Below are 15,128 nucleotides of genomic sequence, written 5' to 3'. Positions count from 1 at the left end.
GAAAGAAATACAGTTTAAGAAGCAGAAAGCCTACTGACCACACATGGAGAATCAAATCAAATAGAAACACCACTGGTTCACAACATACAATAACTTCCATCCATGCACCCTAGCAGGATATGAGCTAAATTTCTTGTCTATGAATTCTGTGATTTAACATTCTTAGCTTGACACTTCAGTTTATCTGGACATAGTTTTCATTTGATAGCTAAAGAAAAAGTATTGTCCAAGTTAGCTGTTTTTGTTGTTAGCCTGCTAGCTCAGTGAACGAGTTGAGCACAGGTGGTCATTGCAAACTCTCTTCACTGTCACTGCTCTGTAGTGAATGAAAGTTGGTCAGCTCTCTGGGGCCCCCTTTGAGCTTGGGGCCCCAAACACTTGCCTGTCATGCACCAAAATGTCTGTCGGTCCAAGACCAGTTCTGGATGTCTACACAACATTCAAGTAAGGTCAGCCGTTTGGACGTCTAACCATGACCCCACTTGGACGACAATATGCAGTTCAACATTTGAACGTCTGCTTTTTGGACGTCAAGTGGACGTCTGAGGAGGAGTGAGTGGGTAAGTGAGTGAGTGAGTGAGTCCACTGAGCAAACAGACGTTCAAAGGACGTCCTTTGATGGTCCCTTTGCTCAGTGGGAAGGCTCTGTGAGGACCATCTGTTTGGGGGGATTAAAGTGACACCTGAGAGGCAGGGTACACCCTAGACTGGTCGCCAGCCAATCGCAGGGCTGACACAGAGACAACCATTCACTCACTCACTCACAATTACGGACAACGTAGAGTGACCAATTAACCTGGTGAGCGTGTTTTTGGACTGTGGGAGAAAGCCGGAGAACCCAGAGAGAACCCACGCATGCACGGGGAGAACATGCAAACCCCACACAGAAAGGCCCACCGGCCAGGCTGGGAATCGAACCGGTGACTTTCTTAGTGTGAGGCTGCAGCGCTACCCGTTGCGCCACCTTACAGCCCCTGAGAAATATCATTTAGAAATTTAGAAATAATCAGTTTTGAACTCCTGAATGACCAAAGGGGAAATAGAAAAGAGTAAGACTGTTTGAGGATCATGTCTTGAGTCCTCACAGGGTCTTTAAGGAAGCAGGACTGATCCGCCAAATCAAGCCTTTAACTCTGACCTGTTGAACATCTGGACTCTATGACTCTCTGTACTGTTGGTTTCACTCTTTAGATGTTCTAGCGGTCTTCATGGAGCCAAACTGAAAACACAGATACCAGGAACACACTGGCAGCTAGGAAATAAACAATGAAGTAAATCCGGTTCAGTGTTTTGGTCTTCGTGGTCCAGTAGCCGGGCTCCTTTTCTTCCTTCCTGCTGCTGAGAAGCAGAACCACTGTCTTCAAAACCTCCCTCAGCTCGTCACTCAGATTCTCTGAGTCCTGGGTCTCCTGGGTCAGCTGGCTGCTGCTGCCCTGAAAAAACAAACCATGGTGTATTAGAGCAGTTAGAGGAAGAAGACGATGGAAAAGAGGAGTCATTGAGATGAAAGTCAACAGTGGACCTAACACTCTGTCTGAGAAGCTGCTGATGGGGGGAGGTGTTGAATGAAGGAAGAAAGTGTCAAATCAGCCTTTCTGAGGCTTTCAGATGACTCAGACAGTTACACTCCAAATGATTCAACCCTGACAGGAAATGAGCTCCATGAGCAAAATGTACAAACTTCCATCTGTTAGCAACAACAAATCAAAAGCTATGCTGTCACCTAAAGCTGAGTCAAGGTTTGTTCTAGGGGCTCTGGATCTATGGAATGAAGAGAATATGGGGCAGAGAAGGATGAGGGCTCAAGACGAGAGGGTAACGAGAGGGTAAGGCAGGGCTAGACGTCCAGCCCCGTCCACAAAGGTCCAGCCCTCCCCAGGTTACTCCACCTCTTCCCATCGTGCTTTGGTGTCAAGATGGTTCATGTCGGTGAGTGAAATTACGTTGCTACAATAAATGCAATGAATGAAAAGCTTTTTTCATATCTCATGGCGATTCTGTTGCTGTATATTGCTGTTGTATAGCTTCAGGTTATTTTGGCAGGTTAATGGTCAACATTTAGCTTGTGTGGTAACATTATCCTACGCGATATTAGAGTCAACGTTGTGAGTGTTAGCTTTAGCATTGTTGTTGTAACCATAGGTTGCAACCCTAATTTAGCGGTGTGTGTGCGTGTGTGTGTGTGTGTGCGGGTGTGTATGTCTGTGTTTGTCATTTTCATTGCGTATGTCGAAAGTGACGAACTTGGAAGTTACATTAAATAGTTACGTTATGTAATGTAACAAAAACGTTATCTAATGTGTTAAAGTTGTAGTTAAAACTTATTTGACTGAATGAATGAACCAGAATGTAAAAGAACACTAATGCTAATAGGCCTTGTGTGTCTTGAATCTAATGGTCAGTTGTTTCATTTTTTGTGTGTGGATATTTCCACAGCATCCCACCCATTTCTGAGTGACTGAAGAACCTGTTTTTCCTCCAGCAGAGGAATACCATAGTCCATGTAGTCCTTATCGGACCCAACAAAATCATAAATGTCTTTACCATCTACAGAATCATTTATCTGGAGCAGTCCACCATGGAGGTATGGTCTAAATTTACTGATTTCATTTATTTTACTTTAACATATCACGTAATAACTTTTACTACTACCCCTCCCTTTTCATCTCCCCATTACAAGTACATGTGCATCGTGTGTGAGGCTGTCAATGGCTCTAATGTAATAAATATTTTGTCTTTCAGAATACCCCATCTGCAAATGCAGCCTCCAATGCAGACCTGTTGCACATAGAAAAAAAAAATGAAGTCGGGCTTCAAATAAGAACTGTTAGTTAATTAATCTTTTATTTGCCCACAGGCTGTGCAGGAAGGGGGAAGAAAGGGGAGCTGCAGGGAATCTACTCTGAATGTATGCACCCTGGCTTTTGTTCCAAGTTCTGCCAAATTTGTGCTGGTGTTCCTGAGTGAAGACTCTTTTATTGGTCAGTGACTATTTTTATCTCAATACAATTTTTATTTTATCTTTTAGAAATGGTCCCTTTGTTTTACTTTGAAAACAAAATGACAACAAGTTATCAGTTATATTAAACATATACTCAACGAATACTTATCCTTCCTCTAGTTCTTCCAGACTGAGTAAATATGTTCATGACTAAATAATAACTGTAGTTATCATTGAAAAACATTCTACTTTTGTATCGAAATTTATTGTCATGTTATGCTTTCCTTTTAGGAGTGGACAGGGAAGAAGAAGAATTTCAGTCAAATGTTCATGTTTTGTATTATTTTGTGTGAATAATTGTTGAAACATCTGTAGTAGATGATTTATCAGTCTGTGGAGGCAAGTGTGTTGTTTTATGCTGCAGTCTGTTAGGAAGGCTGCATCATACACGAAGATGCAAGGCAGCTGGGTAAACTACTCGATGGTAGAGACATGTACACAGGTTTACAACAGCTTTACATATCTGTCCCTGAGATTCTTCCAGGTTCTTTTAACCAATCATAGAGAGAATCACAGCAGTTTGACAGAAACATAACATCATGCCGACCTCTTTCACCTGTGGCAGCAGCTCAGGAGGCATCCCAGCAGGGGACTGGTCAAAGACACGCACACAAGGAATGGATTTGTTCATGTCTGTAAAGAATCATGGGACAGCTTAGAGCCTGAACAAAGAGACAACAACTTGAAATGATAGATTCTACATGAGGAGGATCTGGAGAAAGACTCTGCTGCTCCACAAATGAAGCAGCTGTCTGTTTCCTCCTTTCAGTCAGAAAGCTTTCTGTTAATATTGATGTTAGTTGAGCTGAATCTCATCTCTGAAGCACTCGTGGACTTTTCCTGCTTGGTCCCTGTAGTCCTCACCCAGGCTTTGGTCTTTATCTGCCTCTTGGTCTTGGGACACATGGTCCTTTTCCATCAGGTACATCATCAAAATGGTCTCCAAGAGGCTCAGCATCATCAGAGTAAAAACCCCGATACAGTAGACGGCTGAAAGAAGAAAGCAGTGACAGAAAGAGCAAAGCAATCAGTGAGCTCACAGTGAGTTAGTAGGTGCTGCTAAAGATCCATCAGTTAGTGCAGGACTCTGAGCTCCTTTACCTATGAGTGGGATCCGGTCTGAAGAAGGAGGCAGAATATCATTCAGAATCAGCTGCATCACTGTGACAGCCAGCAGCACAGTCACCTTGAAGCTCAGCTTCTCACCTCCACTTTCTGAGATCAGGAAGGAGGCCAAGTCCAGACACAGGAAGAACAGGACGGGGACTATGAAGTTGGCCACATAGAGGACTGAACGCCTCTTTATGGTCATCTGTAAAATCATGGTTAAGATCAGGTTGGTCTTTTTGTTCCAACACTTCATGTAAGAAAGCTGAACAGTCTTTGTGATGTGACGTCCAAGGCCTGTTGTGTGTGTCCAGCCCTCCTCTCCTGCTGCTGGAGTTTGCTGCCCTGTTGCAGGTAGCTGTGGGAGGAGTTTAACCTGGAAGAGAATGGGTTCCTGATGCAGCACACCTGAGGCTGGGCTCAGGAGGTTTTAAAAGCTAAGGTGCCCTTCAATAGCTCTCTTCCCTGACCTGCAGACTGCCTTCACCTGTGTTTGTATTTTCTGTTACAGGTTTTGATCTACTTTGGAATACACGCTCACACACTCACTCAACACTGCACACACGCACTGATTCTACATATACTGATAGTCATCTCTTGGTAATTTATTTATCTTATTAAAGAATTTTTGCAAATCATTACAGACTATGTGTGGTCTCCCTCTTTTGTCACACTCTTTTTGAGTCAGGTTTGTGACATTGCCCATTGTATATCAATGAGCTGTTCAATCAGCAGGTTAGCATCATACGGTTATCATAGAGGCCAAGGCTCATACTAAGTGTGACGTCAAAAATAGTATGTGGTGCGTTCACATTAAATAGTATGAAAAGATTGTGTGCGAGAAATACAATTTTACAATCTGTAAAAATTTTAAGTATGGGAGGTGGGCATACTAGTCGCACTGACACGCCCCATAATGCATTGCGAGCCCCATATTTATAAACGTAAATACAGAATGAGATGACAAGATGAGAAGCAACTAAAATGGGCTTAGCTCTACAGGGAAACCTAAACGTAAGTACAAAGAAATAAAGTGCCTGAGGCGATGTACGGATCGTCTTCAGTGTCTGCGAGCAGTAAACATTTTTTTTAATTTTTTGAAGAGTGATGAATTCGTCTTGAGACCAGTGTTAGCTAAAAATCATCCACTAGCGAACTTCCCGTTTTCAAAATAAAAGCACCCGTTTTTCTCCTTTAAGTTCTTTAACGCTTTTGGCTGGGTGACCGTGAGAGGGAAACATAGCCGCAAGCATAAAAATCGCACGCCGGACAACCGTAACGTTCACATTTCCAATAAATATGCCCCTCTTAGCAACACACCTGCTAAGAAACTCAACACTCTAGTGATTGGTGACTCGGTAGTACGGAATGTGAAATTAGCGACGCCAGACACCATAGTTCAGTGCCTCCCGGGAGCCAGAGCGGGCGACATTGAGGGCAACTTAAAACTGCTGGCAAAGGATAAACGTAGATTTCGTAAGATAGTTATACATGTCGGCGTTAATGACTCCCGACGTCGCCAGTCGGAAGTCACAAAGATTAATGTGGAGTCGGTGTGTGCTTTGGCCAAAACTATGTCTGGCTCCGTAATTTTCTCTGGCCCCCTGCCAAACAGGGCAAATGATGAGATGTTTAGCCGTATCTCCTCATTCAACTGCTGGCTGTCGAACTGGTGTCCAGATAATGGCGTGGGTTTTATTGGCAACTGGCGATCCTTCTGGGGCAAGCCTGGTCTAATTAGCCTGAGATGGCGTTCATCCCACTCTGGATGGCGCAGCTCGTTTAACTAGAAATCTGGCTGATTTTATTAGTTTACCCATCTGACAACTCAGAGTGGAGACTAGGCAGCAGAGCAACAGTCCTATACGCTCCTCTGCGTTTCCCTTAGTGCAGTTTCCCAGCCACTCCTGTTGTAAACATAGAGACTGTGTCGGTTCCCCGACCGAGACCCTTTTTCTATAACAATAAAAATAACAATAACAACAATTATTATTATAACAACAACAACAATACTACTACTACTACTAATAATAATAATAATAATAATAAAGGAGTGAATTATGATAATCTTATAAAAATTAAAACTTCCGGTGCGGATGAACCTCATGACGTTAAAGTCAAATGTGGTTTGTTAAATATTAGATCTTTATCAACCAAAGCTGTGCTAGTTAATGAACTTATATCAATTATCACATTGATTTACTTGCTCTGACTGAAACCTGGCTGTGTGAGGGCGAATTTGTTAGTTTAAACGAGTCCACTCCTCCCAGTCACCTTAATACTCATAACCCTTGAGACACAGGCCGTGGGGGGGGAGTGGCAGCTATCTTTAACTCTAGCTTTAATATTAGCACTAGACCTAAACTAGGCATTAGCTCTTTTTATAAGTCTTTTTCTCAGTTTCTTGCATCCAGCTGTAAAAACCGCGCAACCGTTTTTGTTTGTTATCGTCTACCGGCCTCCTGGCACGTACTCTCAATTTCTCTCAGACTTTTCAGAGTTTCTTTCTAATATCATTCTTCTTTTGGATAAAATTATCATTGTCGGTGACTTTAATATTCATGTGGACGTCGTTGACAATAGTCTTTGTATTGCCTTCATGTCTTTACTGGATTCTTTTGGTTTCACACAGTATGTGAACCATCCTACTCATCGCTTTAACCACACCTTGGATCTTGTTCTTGCTTATGGCGAACCTGTCAACTTGGCTGTCTTACCGCAGAATCCTCTTCTGTCGGATCATTTCTTCATTACTTTTGAATTCTTGCTGTCGGATTTCTCACCTGCGAACAAAATCATCTTGTCCAGGAACTTGTCTGACAGAGCTGTAGACATTTTCAAGGAAGCTATTCCTGCTGCCTTGAATTCTTGCTCTACTTTTGCAGAGAGCTCTTGTGCTCCCTCTCAGCTTGATCAGCTTGTTGCGGATACCACGGGTTCTCTTCAAGCCGTCCTCGATTCAATTGCTCCGCTCAGACAGAGGACTCTCAGACGACATCGTTCCGCTCCGTGGTACAACGCTCAAACTCGTGAGCTCAAACAAAAATCGAGGACATTAGAAAGAATATGGCGTTCGACTAAAACAAACGAATCCTGCTCGCGTTCGAAAAATAGTCTAAATGAATATAGAAAGGCTTTGTGACTGGCATGTGCAACTTACTACTCGACTCTTATAGAAGAGAATAAAAACAATCCTAGATTCCTTTTCAGCACTGTAGCCAGGCTGACAAACAGTCATAGCTCTACTGAGCCATGCATTCCTCTATCGCTTAGCAGTGAGGACTTTATGAGCTTTTTTAACAATAAGATATTAAAGATTAGAGATAAAATTAGTAACGTGTTACATGCAACCGCGATAGAACCTTCGATCGATGGCGAATTTGCGGAAACGTCGCTTAGAGCGAATACACTCCTGGACTGCTTCTTGCCTGTGGACTTGTCAGAGCTGGATTCAACTGTCTCTTCAGCCAAACCATCAACTTGTCTTTTGGATCCCATCCCAGCTTGGCTGCTGAAGGAAGTCTTTCCCTTGGTCGGATCTTCTTTACTAAGGATGATTAATGCGTCTTTACTGTCGGGCTACGTGCCCCAACTTTTTAAAGTTGCTGTTATTAAGCCTCTTCTTAAAAAGCCTACACTTGATTCAGGCTCTTTTGTCAACTACAGACCGATATCTAACCTCTCTTTCGTTTCTTGGAGAAAGTTGTTGCGAATCAGCTCTGTGATTTTCTTCATAGCAACAGTCTCTTTGAGGTCTTTCAGTCTGGGTTCAGAGCCCACCACAGCACTGAGACTGCGCTGCTGAAAGTAACCAGCGAATCTACTTTTGGCTTCGGACAGTGGTCTTCTTTCTGTGCTTGTCTTGCTTGATCTTAGTGCCGCTTTTGACACTATTGATCATTGCATTCTTCTGCGGAGATTAGAGAGTCTTCTTGGTATCTCAGGAACCGCTTTAGCCTGGCTTCGATCGTATCTTTCGGATCGACATCAGTTTGTTCATGTGAACAACGTCTCTTCTTCGCACACCAGGGTGCAATATGGAGTTCCTCAAGGTTCAGTGCTCGTACCGATTCTTTTCATCTTGTATATGCTTCCTCTCGGCACTATATTGAGGAAACACTCCATAAACTTTCACTGCTGTGCAGATGACACTCAGCTTTACCTGTCAATGAAGCCTGAAGAAACCAACCGCTTATCTAAACTTGAAGCATGCCTCAAAGACGTAAGGTCCTGGATGAGCAGAAACTTCTTACTGCTGAACTCAGAGAAGACTGAAGTCATTGTTCTTGGACCTAAACATCTCAGAGAAGCTTTCTTGAACAACATCGCCGCCTCTGACGACATCAGCTTGGTTTCCAGCACCACTGTCAGGAACCTGGGAGTTCTTTTGGATCAGGACCTGTCCTTTAACTCTCACATCCAACAGGTCTCAAGGACGGCATTTTTTCATCTTCGCAATATCAAGAGAATTAGACACATCTTGTCTCGGAGCGATGCTGAGAAACTAGTCCATGCTTTCGTTTCTTCTAGGCTGGACTACTGTAACTCTCTTTCATCCAGCTGTCCTAATAAGTCTATTAGGACTCTTCAGCTGGTTCAGAATGCTGCCGCTCGGGTACTGACTTGGACTGGGAGGAGAGAGCACATCTCTCCAGTGTTAGCGTCTCTACACTGGTTACCTGTAAAATCTAGGATAGAGTTTAAAATTCTTCTTTTGACTTACAAAGCGCTCAATGGCATCGGGCCATCGTATCTTAAAGACTTAATCGTTCCGTATACTCCGTCTAGGTCTTTGCATTCTCAACATGCAGGTCTGCTCGTTGTACCTAGGGTCTCAAAAAGTAGTATGGGAGGTCGAGCCTTTAGTTATCAGGCTCCTCTTCTTTGGAATAACTTACCGGTTGAGGTCCGGGGAGCAGACACGGTCTCAACCTTTAAGTGTAGACTTAAAACTTTTCTTTTTTATAAAGCTTACAGTTAGAGCTGGATCAGATCTGAACCAGCTCTTAGTCATGCTGCTATAGGTTTAGACTGCTGGGGGGAACTGACACACAGGGCTCCTGTTTCCCTCTCTATCTGTCAGTCTAACTTCTAGTCTTACTGTCCTGTTATAGTTACTGACCATACACCTCTATGGGAGGATTTGAGTTTGTCTTGTAGGTTCCTGGGGATCGGTGAAGTAGATGGCCTGCTGCTGTGCTCCTGTCCGACACCAGCTGCTACGGCTTTGGATTGTTGCTGGGAGTGGCCTGCTGGTTTCTCCTTAACTGTTGCCACAGCGCCAAACTTCAGACTGCGTCTGTCTCTCTCTCTCTCTCCCTTTCTGTGTGTGTGTGTGTGTGTGTGTGTGTGTGTGTGTGTGTGTGTGTGTGTGTGTGTGTGTGTGTGTGTATATGTGTGTGTCTGTGTGCGTATGTGTGTATCCCACCCTGTAAATGTTTTTGTAAAGTGTCTTGAAATAACATTTGTTATGATTTGGCGCGATATAAATAAAGATTGATTGATTGATTGATTGATTGATTTTGTAAATTTGGCTCTTGTTTTGGAGCGGACCAGAAGACTGTCTGTGTCTTCGATAGCATATTGGCGCTCTTAACAGAATGTCCGAAATGTCGAAATTAAATTTGTATCCGTGTGTTTTGTGGCCCAAATGACCACATTTTGGTATTCTACGTGAGGACTTTCTCGCCTAAAATGTTCTTAAAACTTTCAAATATGGCGAATCAACTGAGATATTTGATAGCCTGGTGTGCTTCCATAGACTTATGTGTGCTTCTAATTTTTGTCGTCGGAGGTTTTGAAATGCATCATGGGAAACCGAGTAGTATACTACAGTGTAAACGGTTGGCACTCTAATCATACTTATAGTATGTAGTATACAGTATATACACAACGACCATGTAGTGTGTAGTATGTTAGTATGCCATTTCGGACACAGCCCAAGTCTTTGTTTAATGCTCACTGTTTCTCTCTTTATAGACTGAACTGCACTCAACTCAGTGAGCAGTGGGGACAGTTTAGCCATTTCAAAGCAACATCAGTGTTTGGAACCAAAGTAGTGGAAAGGAGAAAAACTTGAGCTGTCCAGGATGAGGGGAGCTGAACAGGTGTGTGTTTATCCAAACAAGCTAATGCTCTGCAGCAGTCCATGTTGTTCAATCAATAGAATCAACATGTGAATAGAGTCCGGCCTGTTTGGAAGAGATGGACCAATGGGCTCTGTGTGTGTGTGTGTGTGTGTGTGTGTGTGTGTGTGTGTGTGTGTGTGTGTGTGTGTGTGTGTGTGTGTGTGTGTGTGTGTGCGCGCGCGCGCGCCTGTGTGTGTGTGTGCGTGGGTACAGACCTCTACTGTTGGTACTCACTGTGTAATCCAGCACGCTTAAGAAGAAGCCAAAATTGTAGACCTCTGAGGTATCCACCGTTACATCCATGAGAAGCCACTCTGACTCAGTCTTCATGTAATAACCAGTAAACGATAATATGTCATTATTGGTTAAAGCTGAAAGAAGCTTCATTTGCCGTGCTGATGATGGAGAAAGAGAGAAAAGTGTGAGACTTTCCTTCCAGTTTTAACAAAGACAAGGTTTCTGGTCTTGGTGCCATGAAGTCCTGTACTAGGGGACTCAAGACCCATTGACCTTGGTGAACTGTTCTAGACCTGCTCATTTCAGTCACTTTTTTCCAGGGGGAAGAAATGAAAGCAGCTGGACAGGCAATGTGCCAGCTTTGTGTGATGGAGGCCAGGTGGACACTGACAGGGTTAGCAAGTTTTCTTTTACACTCACTGGCCACTTTATTGGCTACACTTTGCTGGTACCAGGTTGGACCCCCCTTTGCCTTCACAACTGCCTCAAGGTTGGACGTGTTGTGCATTCAGAGACGCTCTTCTGCAGACCTAGGTTGTAACCAGTGGTTATTTGAGTTACTGTTGCCTTTCTATCAGCTCCAACCTGTCTGGCTATTATCCTCTGACCTCTTGCATCAACAAGGCATTTCATCCACAGAACTGCTGCTCACTGGATATTTTCTCTTTTTGGGACCATTCTCTGTAAATGCTAGAGATGGTTGTGCGTGAAAATCCCAGTAGATCAGTAGTTTCTGAAATACTCAGACCAGCCCATCTGGCACTAACAACCATACCATGTTCAAAATCAATTAAATCACCTTTCTTCCCCATTCTGATGCTCGCTTTGAAATGCAGCAGATCCTCATGACCATGTCTACATGCTTTGATGCATTGAGTTGCTGCCATGTGATTGGCCGATTATAAATTTGTGTAAGCGAGCAGTTGGACAGGTGTGCCTAATAAAGTGGCCGGCAAGTGTGTATATGAATCATAAACAGCCAGAACATGAAAGTTAATCCTACTCTACCCTTAAAGATAAAACAAACAATAAATAACTTAATGTCAAATAATAATGTTGATGAAAAGATGAAAATATCTCCAACTCTATAATGAATGAAAGAAATGTGTTTTCTACACGTCCAAAGGTCCCACACAGTCGTAATTAGGCTCAAACAAACAGCTTGTTGTAATAAATAGTAGACATGAGAAAAAAAAGGTCAAATGTGGAGCATGTTTGGTCCCTGATCCCAAGAATCAGAGATTTAATGTTAAAAACACAAACATTCAGAGTTATACTCACACGGATGTTGGATTGACTTGAAGGTTAAGTTGCAGATCTGAGTGTCAAAGGGAAATCTGTGGAAATCCATCTTACAGGTGCTGACCAGCACCATGCCACTCTTTTGATGTATCCATCCATCATACCTTATCGTGAGATACTGAGTGTTAAAGAGCTTATCTTTGTTTGTTCTGAAAGAGAAAAAAAGCAAGTGACTCTAAAAGCGTGCCGTGGATTCAAACTGATGACTCATTTGATGAAAAAGTTTCATTGTGTTTTTGTTTGAAATGAAGGCCAACTGTCAGGATTCAAAAAAAGGACTCAGGCGCAGAGAAAAACCAGGACAAAAAACGGAATCCAAGCAAAAGTTCTTTACTTAATAACTCAAGAAAACTCCTAACAAGGTCTGTTCTAAAATTCCAAACAAGGTCATTCCAAACAAGAAGTTCAACAGGCTTCAGAATAAAACAGTCTTCGGAGTACAACAAAACCCCAAAAAGACAAACAAAACTCTTAGGCTAAATGGCGTGACCCAATGATGCAACTCAGACAATCTGACAGAAAGCTGGAGAACAGACATGGCATATATACCCAGGTGAGGCTGATACTCTCTCAGTCACAGGTGAGTGATGTCAAAGGGCGGGAAAAGAACAAAGACAGGAAGTAAAACCACACATCACACAAAGCAACAGGATTTACAAAATAAAACAGGAATTGAACACAAAATACACTAATGATGAAGAGAACATTACAGCCAACAGTTTGAACAGACAGATACCCAAGTGTGTATTGGGATAAACATTTCAACTTTCTCATAATAGGCTAGGCGCTACCCAAGTAGCTGCCTGTTGCAGCAGCTCTCTCGTCTTTGTCTGTTTCTTGTCATTTTTTTCGTCTCTTTTTCGTAATCTTTGTATTTGGAGTGGATCATCACTTTGTATGGTTCATTGTCGGTCACGGACACCAAACTTTTTGTGGCTTCGGCGATATTTTTGACTACTTTTCTCCTGTGTTTGTCTGGAGATCCTACATGTAACCATGGCTGCATTGTTTACATGCGAACTCAGCTGTTAGCAGCCTGTAGCATGCCAATGCTAACTGGTGTAGGGCTTGATGATTTCCCTCGAGCTGAGGAGGAGGTGGTGAGGACGACGTGCCGGTTCTCGGGTGTGAGCTGGGAGATGACAACGTGGACCTGTCCTCCCATCCATCGTTGTTGGGAACGTGGGATCCAGCCCCGGGGGATGGACGAGCTAGCCGTGCTAACCCAGCGGCATCGTGCTGTTCACGGACGTGGCTGACGGAGCTGACATCGGACGCCAGCGACACATCGGAGGAGCTTCGCCTGCTGTGAGCAGACAGGATCCAGGAGACAGAGACTGAACAGAATGCTGGGGAGGCTCAGTCCTGGACCCTGTAGAGGTGGAGACTGGCTGGAGAGTGGTGGACGAGTGGTGGACGGGAAGTCGTCATCTATTTTCTTGTGGACCTTTTTTCACTTTCTATACTCTTTCTTACTTTTGTTTTCTTAAATGCTGCGGTGACTCCTGAATTACCCCTCGGGGATAAAAAAAGTATTTTCTATTCTATAATATGAGTCAAATGAAGCTCTGAGCTTATCTCCGTGACAAAACGATAAAAACACTTTGACTGCACAGACTGAGCCCTAACACCTCAGACAGCAGCATGGACACATGGAGAGAGGACAGGTGCAGAAGGACTTGGTACAGATCTGTGTCCTGGTAAACTCTGGATGTGGCTTAAAGTATTACCAGTCTGTCATCCAGATAAGATCTCCCTACAAGTTCAAAGGGGGACCTTTATGATAATAATAATAACAATCAACTTTATTTGTATAGCACTTTTCAAAAAAAGTTACATAGTGCTTTACATCATAAAAGCAACCAGTAAAAATAAAGAAATGTGAGGAAAAATATTAAAATACATAAAAGACTAATGCCCCGGCCACACCAAACGCGAACACGCGAATTTACTCGCGCGAATCGCCTTTCACGCACCGCGTGAACGCCTGAGTCTCGCCGCTGGACTTTTCTGACAAGCTGAGGGGCGAACGTGCGTTAGCGCGGTACTGCGCATGCGGAGTAGAGAGCTCGTTCATTTAAAGACCGAAAGTCCAAAAGAGCAGCTGAAAAACAATGAGCTGTGGTTTCCAAAGCATGACAGGAGAGTGTGTGAAAGCTTTGGAGATCACAATCAAGGCCTGCTGCCTCTCCCTGGTAATCCACCAGCCCTGCTTGGCTGTTCCCTGCGATCTCATCCTCGATCCCCCGAACCTCCGACCCCCCGAACTCCCGACCACCCGAACCCCCGACCCATGTTCCCGGAGGTCTCCCTGGAGATAATGAAGGGGTGCAGGAAAGAGAGGACCGCAGAGAACGTCCATCTTTTCCCTGGCTCTGCCCCTGCCCCGCTCTTTCCTCCTGTCTATCAGGCTCAAAACTCCGCTGAGGAAAACACAGTCGGACTCAGTGATAGCCCGTGCAGGCAAATCCAGCTGGGAACGAATGTTTTCAGAACTTACCTTCAAAACCTGTCTCCTCAGAGACTTTCAACCAAGCCTGCTCCTGTTCTTCCGGTCTCTGTAGAGTACACACCTCGTATCGTATAACTCCGGATGATGACACACCGCACAGATTGTTTTCTCCTCCATCCTCCGGCGGAGTTGGAGCGGAGCAGGCGGCAGTTGCCCCCTAGCGTCGTCAAAACAATGACGTCGTGGCGGAATATTTTGAACTCGAGCGAATTCGCGTCTACCGCCCAAACACGCCAAACGCGCCGCCCGAGGCGAATCGGCGGCTTAACGCGTCTTTGCATTGACTTTGTATGTAATCACGCTGCAAATTCGCGTTTGGTGTGGCCGCACCATAAGAAACATCACCAATAAAAGAAAAGTATACATCTGTTAAAATAAAAGCATTAAGGATTGAAACAATTAAAGCAACAAAGGATAAAAAATCTAAAATGATTTAAATACTGCCCCTGATACTGTCACTTAAAGATAAATAAAAGTAAAAGCAGCATTTTGACGATTAAAACACGCTTAGCTAAAATCTCTGATAAAAGCACATCTATAAAAATGTGTCTTTAAAAGAGATTTAAAAGAGGATAAAGTGTCTGCCATTCTGATTTCCTTAGGCAGGTTGTTCCACAGTGTGGGAGCTCTGACAGAGAAAGCCCGGTCACCTTTGGTCCTCAGCCTTGACTTCAGGACAGCAAGGAGAGCCTTGGCTGAGGACCTCAAGTTGCGACCAGGCACATATGGACTGAGGAGACCATAAATGTAATTTAGTGCAAGACCACAGCGTGCCTTAAAAGTCAGCAATAAAATCTTAAAATCATTCTGTAATTTATGGGGAGCCAGTGAAGAGAGGCTA

The 15,128-nt window shown here is 43.7% G+C and overlaps 1 protein-coding gene across 1 annotated transcript; it reads right to left on the bottom strand.

Annotated features, from left to right (window-relative positions):
- Window positions 1–3,797: 3,797 nt before the first annotated feature.
- Window positions 3,798–11,897, bottom strand: LOC141786226 (5-hydroxytryptamine receptor 3A-like). The gene is made up of 4 exons (XM_074664977.1): window positions 11,755–11,897; window positions 10,471–10,631; window positions 4,103–4,313; window positions 3,798–3,991 (listed from the first exon to the last, which is right to left on the bottom strand). Exons 1-4 carry the CDS (start codon window positions 11,846–11,848, stop codon window positions 3,798–3,800), a joined length of 660 nt encoding a protein of 219 aa, XP_074521078.1. The 5' UTR covers window positions 11,849–11,897.
- Between the last annotated feature and the right edge of the window lie 3,231 nt (window positions 11,898–15,128).

This window comes from Halichoeres trimaculatus, unplaced genomic scaffold (genome assembly GCF_033239565.1).
Source record: "Halichoeres trimaculatus isolate MK-OKI-2021-1 unplaced genomic scaffold, fHalTri1.1 fHalTri1_scaffold_24, whole genome shotgun sequence".
NCBI classification, from domain to species: domain Eukaryota; kingdom Metazoa; phylum Chordata; class Actinopteri; order Labriformes; family Labridae; genus Halichoeres; species Halichoeres trimaculatus.
The sequence above is the reverse complement of the archived record's forward strand: the minus strand, read 5'-3'. Positions and strand labels throughout refer to the sequence as shown.

Excerpts from the sequence above, each read along its gene's own strand:
- LOC141786226 (XM_074664977.1), bottom strand. The coding sequence starts at position 11,848 with ATGGTGCTGGTCAGCACCTGTAAGATGGATTTCCACAGATTTCCCTTT. Across the intron at positions 10,632-11,754 it reads CAAGTCAATCCAACATCCGT|CACGGCAAATGAAGCTTCTT; the intron begins GTGAGTATAACT and ends CTCCATCATCAG. Across the intron at positions 4,314-10,470 it reads TAAGCGTGCTGGATTACACA|ATGACCATAAAGAGGCGTTC; the intron begins GTGAGTACCAAC and ends ATGATTTTACAG.